This window comes from Chiloscyllium plagiosum, chromosome 31 (assembly GCF_004010195.1).
Source record: "Chiloscyllium plagiosum isolate BGI_BamShark_2017 chromosome 31, ASM401019v2, whole genome shotgun sequence".
Classification (NCBI taxonomy): domain Eukaryota; kingdom Metazoa; phylum Chordata; class Chondrichthyes; order Orectolobiformes; family Hemiscylliidae; genus Chiloscyllium; species Chiloscyllium plagiosum.
Window position 1 is genome coordinate 11,093,851 of NC_057740.1, and position 22,830 is coordinate 11,116,680.

The window sequence follows — 22,830 nt, forward strand, 5'->3', positions numbered from 1 at the left end:
GAAGTAGGCGCGGAGGCGAAGGCGGCGGAAGAATTGTTCGATGTCACGCCGTATGTTGAACTCGTTAATCCGAGAGCGTAGGGGAATGAAGGTGAGGCCTCTGCTGAGGACTCATCTTTCATCCTCAGAGAGGGGTAGTTCTGGAGGGATGGTGAAAACACGGCAGAGCTGGGAGCTAGGACCTGGTGTGGGGCTGGAGCTGGGAGTGGGGTGGAGTTGGGCGTGGGGGCGGGGCAAAGTTCATCATCATTCATGACTCCTCAAATACTGAAGCTGTCCATATCTAAATGCAGCAAATTCTGGACAATGCACAAGCTTGGGCTGACAAAAGGCAAGTAACATGCGCACCACACAAATGCCAGGCAATGACCATCGCTAATAAGAGACAATCTAACCACCGCCCCATGACATTCAATGGTGTTAGCATCACTGACTCCACCACTTGCAACCTCCTGGGGTTTACCCCAGACCAGAAACTCAAGTGGACTCGCCATATAAATATAATGGCTAGAAAACCAGGTCAGAGGAAATTTAGATTAGATTTTAGATTAAATTCCCTACAGTATGGAAACAGGCCATCCAGCCCAACAGGTCCACACTGATACTCCAAAGAGTAACCCAAACAGACCCATTCCCCTCCCCTCCATTTACCCCTTGTGGTGAGTAAATTGACTCCACAAAGCCATTTCCAAGGCATAAGCTAGGAATATGATGGAATACTTCCCACTTGCCTGGTCAGGTGCAGCTCTACAATACTCAAGAAGCTTGACACCATCCAGGACAAGGCAACTGATTTGATTGCCAACAATTCCACAAGCATCAACTCCCTACACCATCAATATGATCCACTGTAGAAATTCACCAACTATCCTTAGACAGTATCTTCCAAACCCACGACCACTTCCATTTGGAAGGACAAGGGCAGCAGATACATGGAAACACCACTACTTGCAAGTTGCCCTTCAAGCCATTCGCCACCTTGACTTGGAAATATATCACCATTCCTTCTCTGTTGCTGGGTCAAATTCCTTTAATTCCTCCATAAGGGCATTGTGTAACTACCTACAGAACAAGAACTGCAGTAGTTCAAGAAGGCAGCTCATCACCTTCTTCTCAAGGGCAACTAGGTATGGGCAATAAATGTTGGCCAGCCAGTGACGCCCACGTCCCAAGAGTGAACAACAAGTAAAAGAAAACACTGAGCTGCTAGATCCAAACAAGTTGTTTCTGGAATGGACATGTCTCACTATAGTATTTCTGATCTATAACAGAAACTGACTGCAGTTAAAAAGGTATGAGCAATCTATGTATAACACTTCTATTCTTAGTTCAAGCGTCACTGCAGCAACTTGCTCAGTGTGGCTTTCCCAATAATACACACGAACATTATTTACAAATATACATTCACAAATAAATCTGATTTATATTGATATTTACAGCACAAAATAGGTCTTTTGGCTCAAAGGATACCTGCGAACATTTTATCAACACAATTTAACATTTTCAAAATGGATTATGACAAGCAAGGGGAAAATGCTGCAATGTTGCAACTTAATCATAATGAGGCTACCAAATTAATTTGCAGGAGATTATTCCTCTCACCGGAATGCAAATATTTGTCAGCCTGAGCTTATCTACTGCAGTTTTAAGAAGACTACCTAAAAAAAAAACAATTGGGACTTCAATAAAACAAAACAAAATCAGATGGAATCTGCTTTGTCCTTCCAATTTTTTATTCCTACTGTTCGGAATGTGAAACGTGGTCTAGAATATAGCTGCATAGACCAACATACCACCCTACCCACATCACCATCTCTCCCAGCTGCTTTGTGCTGGGCTGAGTATCTACTGGGTCATTCAAGAATGAGAGAGGCCCAAGCAGGAGTTTGATGCTGTTCTGACCAGATTTGTTTTACAGTCATGATTACTGGGTCGGAGTTTGAACTCTGGCTATATTAATGCTTTATTCAGAGCCAGCAAATGTTAACAAACAACACTGTTCATTTACATAAAAACAAAAGTGCAGGAGAAACTCAGTGATAGGGTTAAGGTTATGCACTCTTTGTGCATATTTATGGTTGAGATAGATAGACTCTGCATCAGTACAGGAATTTAGGCAAATGGAGAAAACACAGAAAAGCAGACATAAGGAGTCTAAGTAGACATCAGCCACGATTGACTGAATAGTTCAGGAAGCTCGAGGAACAGAACAGCCTCCTCCTGTTCAGATTTCTTATGGTCTTAAGGTCTGGCAGAAACTGCAGAAAGAGAAACAGAGTTAATATTTCGGGTCCAGCATAACTCCTCAGAAAATTCAGAAGAGTCAGTTCTGATGAGTCATACTGGACTCAAGATATTAGCTCTTTCTCTACTGATGCTGCCAGATCTGTTGAGTTTCTTCTGCACTTTCTGTTTTTATTTAAGTGAACAGTTTTGTTTGTTAACATTTGCTGGCCCTGAATAAAGCATTAATATAGCCAGAGTTCAAACTCCGACTTTGAGCATCATAGTATTTTGCTTACATTTTCACGAAGTTTTTTTAAATAAATTTGAAATTCACCCACATTGATTTGGTTTCTAAGACAATGAAATTTCCTCTTGTATAAATGAGGAAAACAGAAATTTTCAGTATGCTATTGTGAATTTGGTTTCCCATGTTAATTAAAATTACATAGAACACAATCAACATTTATGTTTTTGATCTAATCTTCCCCATGGTCAGAACACAATGGTACAAATAATTGTTAAAAAGTGAACCTCATAAGTTTGGTCGATGTACCTTCACAACAAACTGCTAATTAAATTTAGTAATAGTGATCGAGAATATGCTCAAGATTAGAGTAGTGCTGGAAAAGCACAGCAGGTCAGGCAGCATCTGAGGAGCAGGGAAATTGACGCTTTGGCCAAAAGCCCTTCATCAGGAATGAAGGGCTTTTGCCTGAAACATCAGTTTTCCTGCTCCTCGAATGCTGCCTGACCTGCTGCGCTTTTCCAGCACCGCTCTAATCTTGACTCCGATCTCCAGCATCTACAGTACCCACTTCTGCCGGATTGAGAGTATGCTATCCAACTGTAGTCTCAGGTACAGAACATCACTTCTTACTTCCCAATATAAGGGATTTACACTGCTATGGTATACTATAGCACTGCACAATATTTAACAAATCTGAATAATCCCTTTCTATCAGATTTAACTTTTCCCCTCAATTATAGCAGCGATAGCGGTGTAAAGTTCATGGTTACTAACAGCTTCCCACATCTTACTCAAGTAGAAATACTTTGCCCACAAGCTTTAAAAGCTGGTACGATTGGTTATTCCTCCACAAATGGCTTCACAATCATCTGTCATTCATGTGTCTGCATGAATCATTGAATACTGGTCACTTGCAGGAACTGATTTTCCACTTTCTAACGTACTGTCACCAAGAGCCAAATATAATACCTGAAACTCCAAGTTTAGATCAGGCAGTGTGAAAATTGAAGAGTGTGGGACCCATTGTTGAACAGTTCACTAACTGACTAGCCATTGCCAAATAAGTTAACAAATAAATTTAAGGACGTTGCTGAATAGCACTGCCAAGAAACTGGCATCGAATTCTTGACGTTACAAAGGAAAAATGCTATTTGGGAAGGGCGAGAAAGTTAAAACCAAACTACATTAAGTGCAACTTTGGCTGCGAGGCCTTTCCATACTTTGCTATAGTGCTTTTAAAGCAAACTCATGTTTCAGTCTGTATCTTAACCAGCATTTCTTCATGCTTTCTCCAACATAGAAAACCTAGCTTAAGCACCAGTACATAAAATTCATTATATAGTATAATTGCAATAATGGAGACGCAGTTAACAGAAAGATAGGATTGGCAGTTCAATATTTCAGGTAGAGGCAAGACTGGGAAGGTGTAAAAAAGGTGGTGACATTGCAATATTGATCAAGGAGTCAATCACCGCACTAAAGAAGAATGACATCTTCTAAAGTTCCTCAACTGAGGTCATAGGAATAGAACTTAAAAACAAAAGAACAAGTGTGCAAACACATTTTTGGGAGTGTACTACGCACCACCAAACAGTTGGAGTGATGGAAGAGTAAACATGTTGGTAAATTTCAGAGAAGTGTAAAAATAACAGGGTAACAATAGTAAGAGATTTCAACTTCCCCTTTTTAACTGGGGCAGACAAAGGATTGGAACGGGTGGAAATATTAAAATGTATCCAGCACAGCTTTGCTAATGATCATGAAAGAAATTCTTCAAGACAAGGGGCAGTGCTGAACCTAATTATAGGGAACAAACCAGGCAAGTGGTAGAAGGGTCAGTGGAAAGTATTTTAGTGATAGTGTCCATAACTCAGTAAGGATTAAGGTAATCATGGAAAGGAAAAAGACAGATCAGAAATAAAGGTTCTGAATTGGGGGAAGGCTAATTTTAATGTAATACAGAATCTGGCCAAAGTGGTTTAGGAGCAACTTCATGTAGGAAAATCTATATCACAGCAGTAGAAGTCTTTCAAAAAGGAAATAGAGAGTTTGCAAGGCTGTTATGTTCCCATTAAAGGGTGGGACCATTAAGTCCACAGAACTAAATGTCAAAGGATGTACAGGACTGGATAACACAAAAAAGGGATGCTTATGCCAGATAGTGGGAGCTCAAAACACTGGAAGTTCTGAAGACATATAGAAAGCTCAGGGTGTTACTTAAAAAAGAAATAAATTGAGAAAACAAAAAAGGGGGTCAAGAAAAAAAAACACTGGTAGCAAAATAAGGTAAAATTTCCATGCATTTTAGAAGTATATTAGGGGCAAGAGGATAATCAGGGAAAGAGTAGGGTCCATTAGGCTCCAAAGGGTCTGAGTAGACTTTGATGTAGGGGAGAGTGGCTAAGGTTTCTGGACGTGTTTTGTCTGCTTGTTTGGGTTTGTTGCTGTTGAAAATGGCTGCCAGATTACTCAGACCCTTTATCATCATGGTGGCCCACAAACCCACCTACACACTAAAACAGCAGCTAATGAACTTGAAAGACCCTAGACAGACAACAAGCAAAACTAATGTCATTTACAAAATACCATGCAAGAACTGTAACAAACACTACATTGGACAAACAGGCAAAAAACTAGCCACCAGGATACATGAATATCAACTAGCCACAAAATGACATGACCCTCTCTCACTAGTATTCTTGCATACAGATAAGGAAGGACACTACTTCAACTGGGACAACATATCCATCCTAGGACAAGTCAAACAGACATATGCACGAGAATTCCTAGAAGCATGGCATTCCAACGAGAACTTGATCAACAAACACATCGAGTTAGACCCCCATCTACTACCCCCACCCCGAGAAAAGAACAGGAAATGACATCGCCAATCCAAAGAAACCCAAACATATAAATAGAAAGCAGTAATCTTCAGCATTGCTTCACCCAGAGCAAACCTACATCCAGATCTTTGAAAGTTAAGAAGGCATATGGGATATCTGCCTTTATCAGGCGAAGCATTGAATACAAGACCATCGAGGTTATGATGGAACTATATGAGATGCTACTTAGGTCACAGCTAGAGTACTGTGTATACTTTTGGTTGCCATACTACAGGAAGAACGTGAGTGCACAAGAGAGGGTGAGGGGAGATTCATCAGAATGTTGCTGAGGCTGGACTGTTTTCACTAAGAACAGACTAGATAGACTGGGGTTGTTATTCTTAGAACAGAGAAGGCTGAAAGGGGATGTTACAGAGATGGACAAAATTGAGAGACAGACAAAGGGAAGACAGGAATACGCTTTTTTCTCGAGGATCAATAAACAGGAGGCATAGAGTTAAGATGAAGGGCAAAATGTTTAGAGAGGATTTTACCAAGATTTTTTTCACCCAGAAGATGGTGAGTCTCTGAACTCCCTGCCTGAACTATTGTACTATTTAAGAAGCATTCAGATGAACATTTGAAATACAACAGCATACAAGGCTACGGGCCAAGTGCTGAACAGAAGGATTAGAGTAGATAGGTATTTGGTCATTGATGTGGACCCTTCGGCCCAAGGGTCTTTCTCCATGCTGAAAAATTCTATGACTCAATGAAAACATTTTTCAGCTGCAGTTATATATTCAAACCCCTGTATATTGCGTGCGTGTGCATGACTCACCAGCTCCAACATCTGCAACAAATTAAATTAGGTTGATGGCATGTTTCTTAAAAAATAAGATTCGATCATACATATTCAGTATTTTTGCAAACTAGCAGTAGTTGCAGGACAGCATGGAGAAATAAAGAAATTAAACATTAATTAAAAAGTCAGCAGAGGGCTTACATAGAGAATTTGAGATAACAAGATTAAAAGCAGGTTAAGGAATGCTAAGAGATGGCATGGGGGTGGGAAGAGAATCAAGCCAACAGCAAAATGTAGAGTGAAATATTTTATATGGACATCAAAAAAGAAAGAGAATCACTAAAACCAAGTTTTGGCTTGAAAGAAGAGAATTGGCAATTTGCAAAAAAGCAAAAATTTTCAGTCAGTACTTCGGTTTAAAAAAGAGCCAGACCTGAAATTAAGAAAAGAGAATTCAATAATTTTTTTTATGAAGTTACATAGGCTGAAGAAAGATCAAGTTCAATCACCCCAAGGGATAAATTCTAAGGTAATGAAGTTGAGACAGGAAATTGCTGAGGCCCTTGAAATATTTCAGGGCTCTATTGAATGTAGATGGTCCCACAGGATTGGAGACAGGCCAGTATAGTACCTCTTAATAATAAAAAAGAGAGCTAACCTCGGTAATTACAAGTTAGCTAAGATTAACATCCAAGGTAAAGAAAATGTTGTCTTTAATTAAGGCTAAAATTACCATGTATTTTTGGAAACTATGGTTAGAAGTAGCCCAGCCCAAAGGGACAAGTGGGCTTTTTTTTTGTGGAGATAACAAGTATGATAAACTGGAAATGCAGGGGAGTGCGCATGCATTTTAAGAAACACAAAATTATGAGGGAAGATCAGGCACATGAACCTAGCAGGCAACTTGAAAAACCAGAATTAAGAATTATTTGTAATACAGGAAGCAGAAAGAGATTGTAAAGAGAAGGCTTGAAAATCTTTGGCAGTAATCATGCCTCAGAGTTCATTTGTTGATATCTTCTATTCAATGTTGTCATGATTCCCATGGGAAAGCATGAACCAAAATAATCAAATTTACAGAATGATCTCCAAATGAAAAGGTTACTGCTAAATTACACCTTTTTTAGCTTTAATTTCAACGCAAACAGGAGCCAAAACAAATTATCCATGAATTAACACATTCACCAGGAAATGACTATTTCCAGTGAAAGAGAATCTAACCACTACCACTTGACATTCAATGGTGTTACCATCACTGAAGTCTCCATGATCAAAATTCTGGGGGTTACCATTGACCAAAAACTCAACTGGACCCACCACATAAACACAGTGGTTACAAACATAGATCAGAGGCTAGGAATATTGCGATGAGTAATGTAGCTCCTGACTCTCCAAAGCATGTCCACCATCTACAAGGCACAAGTCAGGAATGTGACAGAATGCTCCCCACTTGCCTGGATAGGTGCAGCACCAACAACACTCAAGAAGCTGATCATCATTCAGGACAAAGCAGTCCACTTGATTGGCAACACATTTACAATCATTCAGTTTCTCCACCACTGGCACTCAATAGCAGCAGTGTGTACTATCAATAAGATGCAATGCAAAAATTCAACAAATATCCTGAGACAGTACCTTCCAAACCCACACCCACTTCCATCTAAAAGGACAAGGGCAACAGATATATGGGAACATCACCACCGACAATTTGCCCTCTGAGCCAATGACCATCCTATCTTGGAAATATATTATTCCTTCACTGTCACTGGGTCAAAATCCTGGAATTCCCTCCCTAAGGTCATCAAAGGTGAACCTACAGAACATGGATTCCTCCTTCTTGAAGGCAGTTATGGACAGGCAATAAATGCTGGTCAGCCAGCAACACCCACATCCCATGAGTAGATAATTTAAAAAATAGACAAATGATATATAAAATAAAAAGGTAAATTTCAATAAAGCTATGCCTTAGGAAAACACAACCAACTCAATATTCCTTGCACTACATAGCTTAAGAATTCCTTAATCACAGATGGAAGGTCGGGATTCCTACCAATAATAGCTTTCACTTATAGGTTGCAGAGGTATGCTGAACACACTTTTATTTACCTTTTTTTTCTGGGTCATGGCAGTTCCAATGGTGCAGCTTTCCAGTGTTCCTGTTCACGGACTAGCCATTAACACTTTCATCATAGTTTAATGACTTCCGGGAAATAAAATACAACCCTTTAACATTTCAGATTATTCACATAGCTTTCCAGGTTTTGGACTATTTTGATCCAGCCTGCACAGTACCTCCAAGATCTCCTATTTCTTTTTTGCCAAACAGATAAACTGACCTCTTCCTGAATGTTTCTTTTACTCACAAAAATTGTGCCTTCTCTGTGTCTTTGCTGTTTGTGCCCATATCTGTGTGTGACAAGTTCTACACTCTACCTTCTCTACATGTAGCTCTCTCATGTGTCCACCAGCCAAACACCTTCTGGTCATAATCGTCTTCCTGATGGTGTTAATTCTAAGTCAGGGGTCAACAAATAATAACAAAACACTATTTCATTATTTTCGAGAAAAATAAGATTGACCCTGTTACAATTGACGCAAACTCTAGAAAGGAAGTTATTTTTATGTCTGATTACAGACATTTTAAAATAACTTTTCTTCATTATATTACACTCAGGTCATAGATCGTCATGTGTATATGAATAATTAGGCTGCACACCTATATGCAATAGGGTTCAAATTTGCAGGTACTATCAAAATAGAGAACACAGTTAACATTCGAGAGTACTGAAGGAAGCCACAAAACAATACTGATGAGGTAGTTCACATTAGTAAATTTGAGGGGACACATTTTAATTAAATGCAAAACAATACTTATGGTTTGAATGAAAGTAGGTCCAGTGATAGAACATAGAACATAGAAGAATACAGCGCAGTACAGGCCCTTTGGCCCTCGATGTTGCGCCGATCCAAGCCCACCTAACCTACACTAGCCCACTATCCTCCATATGCCTATCCAATGCACGTTTAAATGCCCATAATGAAGTAGAGTCCACCACTGCTACTGGCAGGGCATTCCATGAACTCACGACTCGCTGAGTAAAGAATCTACCCCTAATATCTGTCCTATACCTACCCCCCTTAATTTAAAGCTATGCCCCCTTGATGTGAAAGATCAAAGATATTTTGGTGTGCAGGCTCACTCAGTATCAATGAAAATTTTCCAAAAAAAAACACAAAATACCGCATATGTTGGAACTCTAAAATAAAATAAGGTTCTGGAAAAACTCAATAGATCTGGCAGCATCAGTGGAGAGAAAAAAAATAAGAGTTAACATGACTATTCTTTGGAAGTGGAATCATACCGGATTTGAAACTTTCTCCATTGATGCTGCCAAAACTGCTCAGTTTCTCCAGCACTTTTTTAAAGTTGTGGACAGAATCTCAAACTGAAAGCTGTACAAAAGATACAATGGAACTTGAATTTATATCAGAGTATAAAATTCACATGGGATAATGAAGAGCTGATACAAGATCCAATTCAAGCTAAGGTGCAGAGCATTAGATTCCATATTTAGGAAACTGAGGTTTGGGTAAAGCATAATTCACAATTCACCAGCATTCTGAGTGATAAGATGAAATACTAATTTAAAAAACGGTAAAATTGGGCCTTTTTGTTAGATAAAAGCTATTTTACGAAGTTTTGTAATTGAAGTTTTGATATGGGATAGGTTATACAGAAGTTATTTCCACTAATCATGTGGCCTTGAACAAAAGATTATAAGGTGAGGAGAAATGTATTCATAGAGAAAGATATGAAGTTATTGGTTGAGGCAGAAACTGCACACCAGCATTCAAAATTAGCTGGAATGCTGAAGGAACAGATGAACAGAGGATCAGAAGGCGGCCATTCAGTCAATCAAGCCTGTCACCATGTAATGAGATCAAAGCTGATCTGTGGCTTAATTCCATATAGCTATCTTTGGCCCATATCCCTCAACATCTTTGCTTACATAAGACATAGGAAAATGCATAAAACAACATAAAAACTGAGGGCTAAAAGTCACAGGGAATGATTGTTTGCCTGGAGGGTAAAATGCAACATGCACTGATTGCTTGAGACAAATAGTTAGTTTTGTGGAGTGACTTGTATCCACTCTGAAAGCAACATTCAGAAACTTTAGATTACGTTGCTTTGAAACTCATTCTGAGAAACCAATGTTAATGCTTGTGCTTTTTAACAAATTCCCCATTTTGCTTGCATCATTTTATATGTTCTTTTTCAGGCTTGCTCAGTCTCCCAATATTCTAAGGCAGGTTTGATAGGTTTTCCACAATGTTAATCAATTCTTCTGTGTTTAAATAAGTTACTCAGTTCTCCTTAATTATTTGCAAAGGGTACAACTTCTGGATTTTAAATGCAAAGAAACTTGATACTAATTGCAGAGGAAAAACTGACAATGCTATGAATCTGTCAAAAATTAAAACATTTTAAATCCTTCTTTATGAGTGGGATACCTGGATAGTTTGTGGCTTTCATAACTCAATTATAACTTGCTAAAAGAATTAGGTACATGAAATATACAATTTATGGTTCGAGTGCTTATGTCATTTCAATGGTGGTGAATTACCTCTGTCTAGGTGCACTGCTTAATCATTGTTAATGTGAAGTTCACCAAAACAGCTAATAACAAAGCCCATACTTCAAGGAAGAGGCAGAACCAATCTTTTGGCTTTTTTGGCTTACTAATGGTGAATCTGTTTGGTATGTTACTTCAGCTAGAAAATTTGATGATGTTGTTGATGATTAAAGCTCCATACCAGACAGAAAAAAAACATATGGGAGGCTCTTCTTGGTTCAAACAGTCCTGTTTTAGAATAATACTGAATGCTTGAGGGTAACCAAGGATTCTAACTTCCTATAACATTTTTCTTTCAAGCATGTTGCAAGTTCAAGAATGATTGATTTCTATGCTTTTGTTCTTTGAAATAGTGAGGGTGAATTAACAAAAGTTCTGCAACTTGCAATGGATGCTCTTATTTCTCTTTAACTTCACTTAATAAATCTGACTCTGTTTTTAGCCTAAGATATGGTTGATCAGGTATTACTTACTCATCATTGTGAGGGGACAGGAATTTCTAATGGAAATCTTTAAGTACCTGCTGCATGTAATTCAACAATAAAGTGATTAACTACCATCCTGTGGCTTGCTACCAGACTACTTCATGCAAGCAGTTACATTTTGGCTCAAAGAAAACGAGGTTCTGCCTGTAAAAGTGGTCTATCACTATCAGCATAAGTTTAGCTCCATATTCTTGTTGGTTTTCTTCTGAAGGTATTGGATTCCAGCTGAAATACAATTTCAGAGAATCTTGCTCAATTAATCACTTCTTTGTACATCTACATAGTGAGCTTTGATAGACCACTTGATTATCACAGCCAAGTCCAATCTTGATTTGGATGCATGCACACAGTTCCCAGTAGGAATGGATGGATAGCAGGAGGACAGGGAGTCTCTTTCCTAACTTAGGAACACCAAAGTCAGTTAAGGACATGAAAATTTGCTTGAGCTGGCAGCTTTTAGCTTGAGATACATCTACAAGCAGATTGAGTTTCTGGCTGTATCCCTTAATAAAGATACACTTTAACCACTAAGTGGCTCTGAAGAACAGCCAACATCACCTCCATATTTTTAAAATCATAAATCTACTATCAATTTATCTGGGCTTTTGGTGCTATTAGTATGATCTCAAATGAATGAGGAAAATCTCTAAACTCCAACTGTATCTACAATCTGATGTTTTTGGATCCCAAGAGTTTGTCAGATACAGCAGAAAACAGGGTCTCACTCCACTTGTTCATTTTCTATAAGTTGCAAATCTGAAGGATCCCTTTCTCTGCATTTATCAATATTAAAAAGCTTTTCCTCACAAAACCACTCCTTCAATCAGGATTTAATGTAGAGGAAGGAAGGAAGGGAGAGGGACACCAGAAAAACAGACATTGGAGGAGGGCAAGAAAGAAATTGAAATGAGGTCATTGTATTTTTAATTGCATCCATTTGGAACTATGGATGTTACCTGTAAAAAGCTGACACGTGGCACATTCACAAAGGGACACCAGGATGTGCTTCATGTTAGAATCTCCTGTTCTCTGGATGCTGCCTGACCTGCTGTGCTGTTCCAGCAATAAAGTTTCAACTGTGCTTCATGTTACACAAAATACAGGCAGAAATTACCTCAAATTTCAAAGATCTGGAGCAACTTCCTTTGAGCAGCTATCCTTTTATCCCCCGTTTCTAAAATAATCTTTCCCGGCTGACAATCCTATCACCTAATGAAAAGTTTGCAATGAACCAGGCTTTTAGAAAGATCTGTTTCCAAGGAAACTGATTCCAAACAACAGCAGGCATTCTGAGAATCTCTCAGAAAGCATAGCAACATTAAGAAACAGAAATGGACTCTCTCCGAAGTCAAAGAATAACACATCGTGTTCAAAATTCAACATATTGGTCTCATATTAATGGACACAAAATACAGTAACAAAATAATCCTGAAGTGAAGTTTAATTAATAAACAACTTCAAATTCAGTATTCATTTATCCTACTTTAACATTGCATTTGATAAGATTATAGGGCCATCATTTTTCAAGACACAGACCTCAGAATCCTCTGTCGGCTCCCTCCTGTACGTAACAGAGTTACAAAAGCTGACAATTGGAAAGATGCTTTTTTTTTCTGAGGTTCCAACTGTCACAAAAACCCAAATGGTGGGAACTTATGGTCCAATGTCACTAAAATGCAGAAGTTGTTTTAATGATCATTGTAAATAAATCTAGGTATTTAGCAGCACTGATCTCCATGTGTTTGCACTCAAGTATGATTCCTAACATAAAGCATCTTGTTATAATTGTAGTGAACATGCTTCACCATTTCTACACATCCTTGAAGTTATAACCTGTAAACAGTATCTATATTTACAAGAAACATTTTCTTGGTAGCAAAGTGCTCTGGCACATCCTGAGAGCATGAAATATGTGACTTAAATCCAAATGTTTCTTCTATAAATGACAACTTTTGGCACGGGTAGTAGCATATTCCTGAAAAGATCACTTAAAAGTAACTTCATTGTTCTCAAATTGCAACAGCATCATGCCACTTTACTTCACACATATTATAAGCCAGTCTTAACCTTGTACTATCCATTTTACTCTGATGGAAGTTATCGGTAATGACTCAGCAATTTTTATCTTACTTTACATTACACAGGTACAACTTTACACTATTTCAAATATACGACATATACAGTGTGATATTTAAAGGTCCACATCGCTCAAGTTGACCAACATTAGCTGGTATCTTAATTCAAACCAGGCAGGTGGGGAAAATCTGTCTGCACCTTATTGTTTCAATAACTCAAAATAAAATCTCGCATTTACGTTAAGATACCCAATCTCATTGAATAACTGGATAAAGTTGAACATATTTGTTGTTTTCTTACCTCTCCTTTAGCTTATCAGAAAGTTCCTCCAGAATTTGCACGGCCTGTTTGTGATAGTCGAGTTGTGCTTCCACAAGGGCTGACATTTGAGTCACCTGCTCGATCTGGAAGAAAATTATCCATATTTGGTTTAAACTAGTTTAAAGTGATTGAAATTATTTTCACTCAATTACAGTGACTTAATCTCTCATCCTAAGATGCCCTCCTGTCCAACAGCTATTTATAGAAATAAAAGTGATTCATGCCTGAACACTTTTACATTGATCAATTCTGAAATTACTCCCCAGAATTGGCTCAGGTTCAACAAAAAAAAAAAGCAAGGACACTTTCACCCTGAGGCCAATTAAATATTTTTTGTGAAACTGTGTAAGTTTGCTCCATCTGAAGATATGAAAAATAAAAGGTATGGGACATCTCCACTTTATCCCAATGCAAACTTATAGCTGTCAAGAGAGTACTGAGGAAATACAGCTTAAGGATTGCACTACTTTGTGAGAGGGGTTAAAATGAGACCTAGGCTGTCCATTAAAGCTGACATTATTTGAAGAAGTTTGCTCTCCTGACTAACATTCCTCTATCCATCAATATTACCAAAATTGCAGACTATTGAGTCATCCCATTGGGATGTTAGTGCCGAACCATGATCATTATGTTTTACAAGACAACTGACAATGAAGTCCAAAACTGGAGCAATGCGTCATATATTGTGGGGTGTAAATGATATATGATCTCACACAAATTGAAATTAGTTTATATATTATTGAAATTATTTGCTTCTCTATGAGACATCAAGAAAGTATGAATTCGTCTATTGAATGAAATATGAAGTAGGGATATCAGAGAAGGCAGGAAATAGCAGAAAGAAATATTTGGTAACAGGATATTTGGTGATTACTTGGGTATTTTTCAGTATCAACAGGACAATTTCTTTTTTTGGGTGTGACACATATTGGCTTTTAAATTATGACTTGGCTGAAGCCAGAGATGAAGCAATCTGCAGGATTAGAACAATCCAAATCAGGGGAAAATCAAACATTTATTATGCCCTGACCAATGCCACAGGCTTAGAAAGCTTTTCAATAGAACTGTGGGAATTGCTGTTCAGCAGAGCCAAAAGAAGGTTTTATGTTGTTATAATAATAAAGTTGATTCATCATACATCTGATCAAATCTTCAATGAGAGCTCAATAAATGTTCTCAGCACACTCACTAAAAGCTTTGACTAGTTACTGTCATTGCCTATACACAATTATTACCCTCAGTGAATGGTTCTATAAAGCAATACAATTTCCCATTAAGCAAGAGTAAAATCCTTGTAGGAAAAATGGCACATTGATGAACTTAATGATCAGGAATAAAGCATTACTTCACAATATATCATAATCTTCCTGAAATACTTTGCCTTTCCATCAGAAGCCATTGATCTTTGCTGAGATCATTACATTAGAGACAAAAAAACTGCAGATACTGGAATCGAAAGTAGGCAAGCAGGAAACTGGAAGAACACAGCAAGCCAGGCAGCATCAAGAGGTGCTGAAGTCAACATTGGGGACCAGTCCTGAAGAAGCCAAAACATTGACTTCTCCACCTCCTGATGCTGCCTGGCTTGCTGTATTCATCTAGCGAGGAGAAAATGAGGACTGCAGATGCTGGAGATCAGAGCTGAAAATGTGTTGCTGGAAAAGCGCAGCAGGTCAGACAGCATCCAAGGAACAGGAGAATCGACGTTTCGGGCATAAGCCCTTCTTCAGGAATGCAGAAGGGCTTATGCCCGAAACGTCGATTCTCCTGTTCCTTGGATGCTGCCTGACCTGCTGCGCTTTTCCAGCAACACATTTTCAGCTGTATTCATCTAGCCTCCTGCTTGTCTACTTGAGATCATTACGTTAGCCAAAAGTGTGTTACTAGACTGAGAACTTTGGAGCGGAGTCTAATTTGTTTCCTTTAACAACAAAGTATGCACATTCAAGTTCTAGCAATAGCATTGAACAGTGATCTGAAACAGGAATCCAATTACCTGTACTGACTTCAGTAAGGTACAAATGAGAGTTGAGAGAGAACAAATCCTGAATGAGGCACAGCCCGCACGTGTGTGTGTGAATCTGGAAACCTGGAGTATTTAGGGAATTCTGTGCAGGAGGAAAGAGATGCTTTCTGCATTTGCTTTGGTTCATAGTTTTTAAGGCCTTTTTTGTGGTATATAATTTGTAAGGCCAAATACTTCAGGTTCCACTGATAAATTTCTGAAGATCAGCGTCCCAGCATTTCAGCTTCAACTGAGCAGAGGGAGGGGAGTTCCAGTTTAACAGCTACAGGTGTCTGCTGATTGTGTAAACAAATCAAATAGTGACACAGGGAAGTGGTGTTTTAATGAGTTCATGATTTTAATAAGTGTACCTTTTTTTGGAAGAAGTGTGGAGTTTGCACATTCTTCACATGTCTGCGTGGTGCTCGTTTCCTCCCACAGTTCAAAGATGCGCAAGTGAGGAGGACTGATCATGATAAATTGCCCATAGTGTACCAAGACATGTAGGTTAGATGGGTTAGCCGTGGAAATGTAGGGTTATATGATAAAGGGAGGTGGGTGTGGGTGGGTTGCTCTTCGGAGGGTCGGTCAATAGGCCGAACGACCTTCTTCCACTTTGTTGGATTCTATAATTCCACAAAAAGGGATTAACTGAGAAACAACAGGAATAAGTGGAATCAGGGCTAATAAAGACCACAAGATGAAAGGAGTAGGCCGTTTGGTCCTTTCAGCCTGCTCCAGTCGTGGCTCATCTGACATTCCCACAATCTTTGATTCCCAAAATGGTTAGGAATCTATGGCAACCTTAAATATACACAAGGGCTCTGCTTCACAGCTCTCTGCAGCAAGGAATTCCAAAGTCTCAGAATCCACAGAAAAAATCCCTCTTCATCGCAGTCTTAAATTTGTGACTCCTTATTCTGAGACTATGCATTCTGGCTCGAGACACCTATGAGGGGTAACATTCTATTAGCATTTACCCTGTCAAGCCTCTTGAGAATCCTATATGTTTCAATCAGATAATCTCTTATTCTTCTAAACTCCAGTGAGTGGAGTCCCACTCTGTTTAGTCTTTGCTCATGAGATAATTCTTCTATTTTAGAGATTATCCTAGTGAACCTTTTCTTAACTGCCACAAATGAAATAATATTTTTCGTGAAATAAGGGGACCAAAACTGCTCAGAGTACTCAAGATATGGTCTCTCCAATACCTGAATAGTTGTAGTAAGACATCCCTACTCTTATACTCCAGCCTCCTTGAAATAAGGGCCAACATTCCATTAGCCTTCCTAATTATATGCTGCACCAACGTGCGAGCTTTCTGTGTTTCATGCACAAGTGCCCCAAGTCCTTGTGTGTTGCAGCTTTCTACAGTTTTTCTCCATTTAAATAATAGTGTTATTTTATTCTCCCTTCCAAAATAAACAACTTCACATTTTCCTACATTAAATTCCATTTGCCGACTTTTTGCCCACTTCTTGTATCCATTCCACAACCTGCTTTTCCACCTTATTTTGTGTTGCCTGCAAATTTGGCTTTAAAGGAATATAAGCAAGCAAAGCAGGGTAAAAAATGTAAAACCAAAAAGAAGCAAACACATTGCTAGGACAGTACTATAGGCCCTGGAACAGGGAGAAGGAAATTGAACAGCAGATAATGAGGCAAATTTCAGAGAAGTGTAAAAGTAATAGGGTAAATGATAGTAGAGGATTTCAACTTTCCGAACACTAAGTGGGATAGTTGTAGCATGAAAGGGTTTGGAAGGAGCAGAGTTCTTAAAAGACATCAAGGAGAGTTTTTGAAGTCATTATGTAGGAGAAAGGAGGGGTGGTCTTGGATTTAATTTTACTTAATGAAATGAGGCATGTGGGAAGCATTTTGCAGACAGTGATCATAACTCCATTAGACTCAGGTTTGTTATGAAGAGGACATGGACAAATCAAAAATCAAAACTGGGCAGAGAAGACCAATTTTAATAAGATCAGGTATGATTTGGCCAGAGAGGACTAGGAGCAGATCTGTTTAGGTAAATCTGTGTCAGAGCAGTGGGAGTCATTCAAGCAGGAAATAAGGGGAATACAGGAGCAAATGTTCCAATAAAGACAAAAGTAGGACCAACAAATCCTGAGAACCATGGATACCTAAGGACATTCAAGACTCGATAAAGAGAAAATGGGAAGCTTACAGCAGATACTGAAGCCTCAAAATAGCAGAAGCCCTACAGAAATAAAGAATGTGCAAGGGGAAGCTTAGAAAGGAAATTAGGAGAGCAAAAAAATGGGGAGGCCAGAATAATCGCATGCAAAATCAAGGAAATTCATAAGCTATTTTAAAGAGTAAAAGGATAACTAGGAAAAGATACTCTACAACCACCTGATGAAGGAGCAGCACTCCAAATAAACCTGTTGGACCTGTTGTGAGATTTTCAACTTTGTACATCCTAGTCCAACACCGGCATCTCCAAATTTGAAAAAGAGTAAGGTCCATTAAGGACCACAGTGATAATTTGTGTGTGGAGCAACAGGTTCTGGCAAGATTATAAAGAAACACTCTGTATCAGTGCTTACCACTAAAAGGGACGATGTGGGTATTGACAACAGGGAAGAGAACTGTATTGCACAAATAAATTAGCATAGATAGGGAGGAGGTTCTGAGTGATCTGGCAGGCTTAAAAGTAAATAAATCTTTAAGGTGGATTCTCCAAGGCTATTGAATGAGGCAAGGAGGAAATAGCAATGGCAATAGTTTTCAATTCCTCCCTGTCCACAGGAGAGTTACCAGAGTACTGGAGGACAGCCAATGTGGACCATTATTCAAGAAGGGAGCAAGGAACAAACCAGGCAATTACATGCTACTCAGTCTAACCTCAGTGGTGGGATAACTATTGGAAGCAATTCTGAGAGCTAGAATTAATCTGCCCTCGAAGAGGCATGGATTAATCAAGAATAGTCAGCATGGTTTTGTTAAGGACCAAACTGAAATTTTCGAAGAGGTAACAAGGTGTGTTGATGAGGGTAAACCATTCAGCTTAGTCCATTTGGACTTCAGCAAGGTTTTTGATATGATTCCACATAGACGACTGATAACAAATTTAAGAGGTCACGGGATTCAAAGAAATTTGGCTAATTAGATTCAGAAATGGCTGAGTAGCGCGAAACAGAAGGTGATGGTCAAGGTGTGGTTCTGTGACTGGAAGCCTGTGTCCAGTGGGGTTCTGCAAGGACCAATGTTAGGGTCCTTGCTGTTTGCAGTATATGTAAACAATTCAGACCTGAAGGTAGGAGTTTCATCAGTAAGTTTGTGGACGATATGAAAGTTGGAAGTGTGGTAGACAGTGTGGGGGATAATCTTAGATTACATGAGGATATAGATAGGCTGATCAGTGGCAAGTGGAATTCAGTTCAGGTAAGCGTGAGATGTTGCATTTGGGCAGGACAAAAAAGACCACAGAATTATTGATGAATGATAGGTCCCTGGGAAGCAAAGATCAGAGGGACCTTGGTGTGCATGACCAACGGTCCTTTAAGGTAGCAGGACAAGTAGATAAAGTGATTGAGAAAGCATATGGTTTATTTGTCTTTATTAGACAAACATAAATATAAGAGCAGGGAGGTTATTCTGGAACCATATGAAAGTTGGTTGAGCCACATCTAGAATAGCTGTGCGCAGTTCTGGAATCCATATTATGGGAGAAAGTGCAGAGGAAGTTTATGAGCATGTTACCTGGGCTGGAGAATTTTAGTCATGAAGAGAGATTGGCGTATACGGGTTGTTTTTGTTGGAGCACAGGAAATGAAAGGATCACATGATTGAGATCTATAAAATTGTTGGGGGCATGAGAGAGTAAACAGAAAGACTTTTCCCCTTGTGGAAGGATCAAAGACCAAGGGATATCGATTTAAGGAAGGGATAGGAGGGGATATAAGGAAGAGGACATGAGGAAAACAAATGGAAATGAGGAAAATGTTTTTTATCCAGAGCATGGTGGGAATATAGAACTCACTGCCTGTCAGGGTGGTAGAGGCAGGAATCCTCAAAATTTAAGAAACATATAAATGTACACTTACAATGCCAAGGCATATGGGCAAAGTGTTGGAAAATAGGATTAGAATAATTAGGTGGTTGTTGTTGACTGACACAGACTCAATGAGCCAAAGGGCCTTTTTTTGTGCCATAGACCTCTGGGACTCTTACATTTACTCAGATGCACCAAAAGCAAATAAGGTCAATGAAGAAAGAACAAAAATCAAATCAGGGACACCCACGGTTTGGATTTGGCACACTACTACATTGAGTGGTGCCTTTATTAAGCCACCAGATCTTACATAATCTTATATGAACTAAATACCTTCACTATAACATCTAATTTTGTCACCTTATATTGAATAACCTCTTACCATCACAAATTACGAATAAGCCACCAGATACATATAGGAAAAAGAAATCAGAACAAAGTAGTTGGACTTCAGTTCATTCTTACATCGGTTTCTAAAAGATTGTACATGCTAGTTTCTGCCACTTCTTTGGACTCGTCGAATTTCTCCATGGCTTGTTTGATCTCTTCGTCAGGGATTTTACCCTGTCGTTTCTTCTTGTAGTCATAGTCCAGGCGTCGACCCTCCAACTTCTTCAAGTGATGCTACAATATCAAAATGGATATGTAATATGCAATAATATCTAAAATATTCTCACACAATAGTCTTTGTTTCTTTTTTCTTGAAGATTTATGCATAGTTCCAGGCAATTCCCAAATTATGAACATCTGACTTATGAATGCTCATACTTAAAATTAATATTAATATGAAATCCCATTTGTAAGGACTCGACACGCAAATGTTTACTCATACTTACAAACAGCGACTTTGTAATGTACTGTACTGTATTGTCTTCTGATAGGTGTACAACTGACTTACAAATGTACCCAGGAACCAGTTTCTAAACTGGAGACTGCCTGTGCTTTTAGTCTGCATAAAGCTATTGATGCCAACAGTCCACAATGACCTTACTCACTTAATCATTCTTATATGACTCCAGATACCAAGTCTTGCAGACTATAGGACCTTTGAGATAGAAACATTATTGTTTACACAGACACTCCTTCCAGCATGGGACCATGAAGTAGTATTGTTTGCTCATCCCTTTCTCTCTGAGGAGCGCGACCAATTGCTGCATCCCCAGTGACACCAGTTCTCTCAGCATAGACCAAGGTTTAACCTTTAGGCTTTTGCATTATGTAGCTGGGGAGCAATACAGAACATTAACTCTAAGCTATATAGAAATCAAATAAATTCATTCGTGCAGTGAAATACTATTTGATCAGTGATGTTTACTTTTTTTTACCCTTTCAGTGCTGACTTTTTAATGCGACAGTTCATTGGAGAGTAAGGTTTTTCAAAATCAAGATCACTACTTCTCCATGGTCAACTGACTGAGCTGACCAATTTGCTTTTATGTTATGTTTAGTAGACAGATCAAAATATTCAGTCAACATGGATAAGTTAAAAGTAACTGCCAACTTGGATTCCAAGCCAGTCCCTCTAGAAGATGGTGTCATTGTATCAATGCTCCCCATTAGGGCAGAACAGAGACACAGGCAAGAACAATGTAATCACCATCAAACCAGAATTTACTCTTCAGTTTCTTCTGCAATTATATGCTCAGCTTCTCTTTTCTTTAGGTTCATAACCTATGATAACAATTAGAAAATCTATCTCTAGGCTTCTGATGGGGCTGTTTTTCTGCCTATTTCAAGCTGAATGCAAAAATGATCTTGACAATTTTGCTTTATGAGCAGTAGAGCGGCAAATAAGCATCTTTCCCTCAATATCAGTGAGATGATATAGAAGTAAATAGGCCATGAACTTATTCTCAGCTGAATGGACTATCAAAACGTGCAGCATACCAGTGCCCTGAATGAGCATCACATTCCACCATCAAGTATTTTTCTCATACAATCATAGAAGACACCAGCATGGGCTCTGTTCCCGTCCACAGATTTTGAGCAACATAAACAGGACAGGTTACCCAGCTCCTTGATCCTGTAATGCCATTCAGCTAAATCTTTGCAGATCTTATTTGCAATTACCTGTCGTGGTCAAATTCCCTTAAAAATATTTGAACAGAAATCAACCTCATTTGTAAAATTCGTTACTGATCCACTGAAGCATCACCTGCTATCCAACTTGGGGACACACAGCTGACCCTTGCAAATTTCTAGCCATACAATCATTAACATTCAGGAGAGATGTTCCCCCACCTTTGGTGAGATGTCATGTCTAAAAAAAAGAGCCTGAGCACTGAGAGAAAGACTAGACAGATAACTTCCCAAAGCAAATTTGTTTTTTTGTGAGGCTGGTGCATGGTAATGTTCTCTTCATTTTTCACAGACTATTGCGGCTGATCCTGAACTGATGGGATCATAATGGGTGATCTATATCTAACATCTGAAGACAGCAAATGGTAGGAAACAGCAGACTCCATGTATCTTGCAGCTCTTCATATTATGTTAATTGCCAAATAAAATGGATACCTTAGCCTATACCAGAGTTAGTACATCGACTTACCTTACGCAAAACATGTTCTAAACATCAAGTGCAATAAACTTTATATTTTATCTTGGCTTTAGCGAATTTGGTCTATTGGTAGTTCTCATTATTAAGAACTTGGGTTTGTCACTTAGTTCTTATCATGGTTTCACTGAACTCTGGTTTAATGACAAATGAGGCAGTTTTGACTGTTTTGCTGATTAACTTTGAATGCTGTTTTATCTGAAGAGTCGCATCTTAAACACATGCTTTAAGCTTCTGATCTCACTGATGCAGAGAGGTTTCATGTAGATTAAATAACGAGCTTAATTATATAAATTAACTTTTTCAATTAAACCTGCAAATTTGCTTTCCCATTTTTTCACATTTCATTGATCAAGTTCAAAAATAATTACATAGTTCATGTCTGATTTAAAAGGATTGATCGATATTGATATATCCAATACCTGCTCAGATTTCCAGGTGATTTGTTCATTTTATTGTGCATTTGCACAAATTCAGTTTGGACTATTTTGCAGCACAACTAATCAGTTTAGAATAGGCAGCCCGCTCTAGGAAATAAACTCTCATTAAACTTCTCCCTTCTAACCTTGAACCTTTATCTTGAGGTACATATACTGCAGAAACACTGTACTATTGCACAACAATCTTTGCACTTTTA

At 38.7% G+C, this 22,830-nt stretch overlaps 1 protein-coding gene across 2 annotated transcripts in view; it reads right to left on the reverse strand.

Annotated features, from left to right (window-relative positions):
• The window catches only part of sh3gl1b (SH3-domain GRB2-like 1b), a 137,030-nt gene that overhangs the window by 15,824 nt on the left and 98,376 nt on the right, over nt 1-22,830 (reverse strand). For both annotated transcript variants that reach the window (XM_043720970.1, XM_043720969.1), the window contains exons 6-7: nt 20,105-20,263; nt 13,599-13,702 (exon numbers count right to left, since the gene is read on the reverse strand). In XM_043720970.1, the coding sequence (XP_043576905.1) occupies nt 13,599-13,702; nt 20,105-20,263 (263 nt within the window). The remainder of the gene's footprint in view (nt 1-13,598; nt 13,703-20,104; nt 20,264-22,830) is intronic.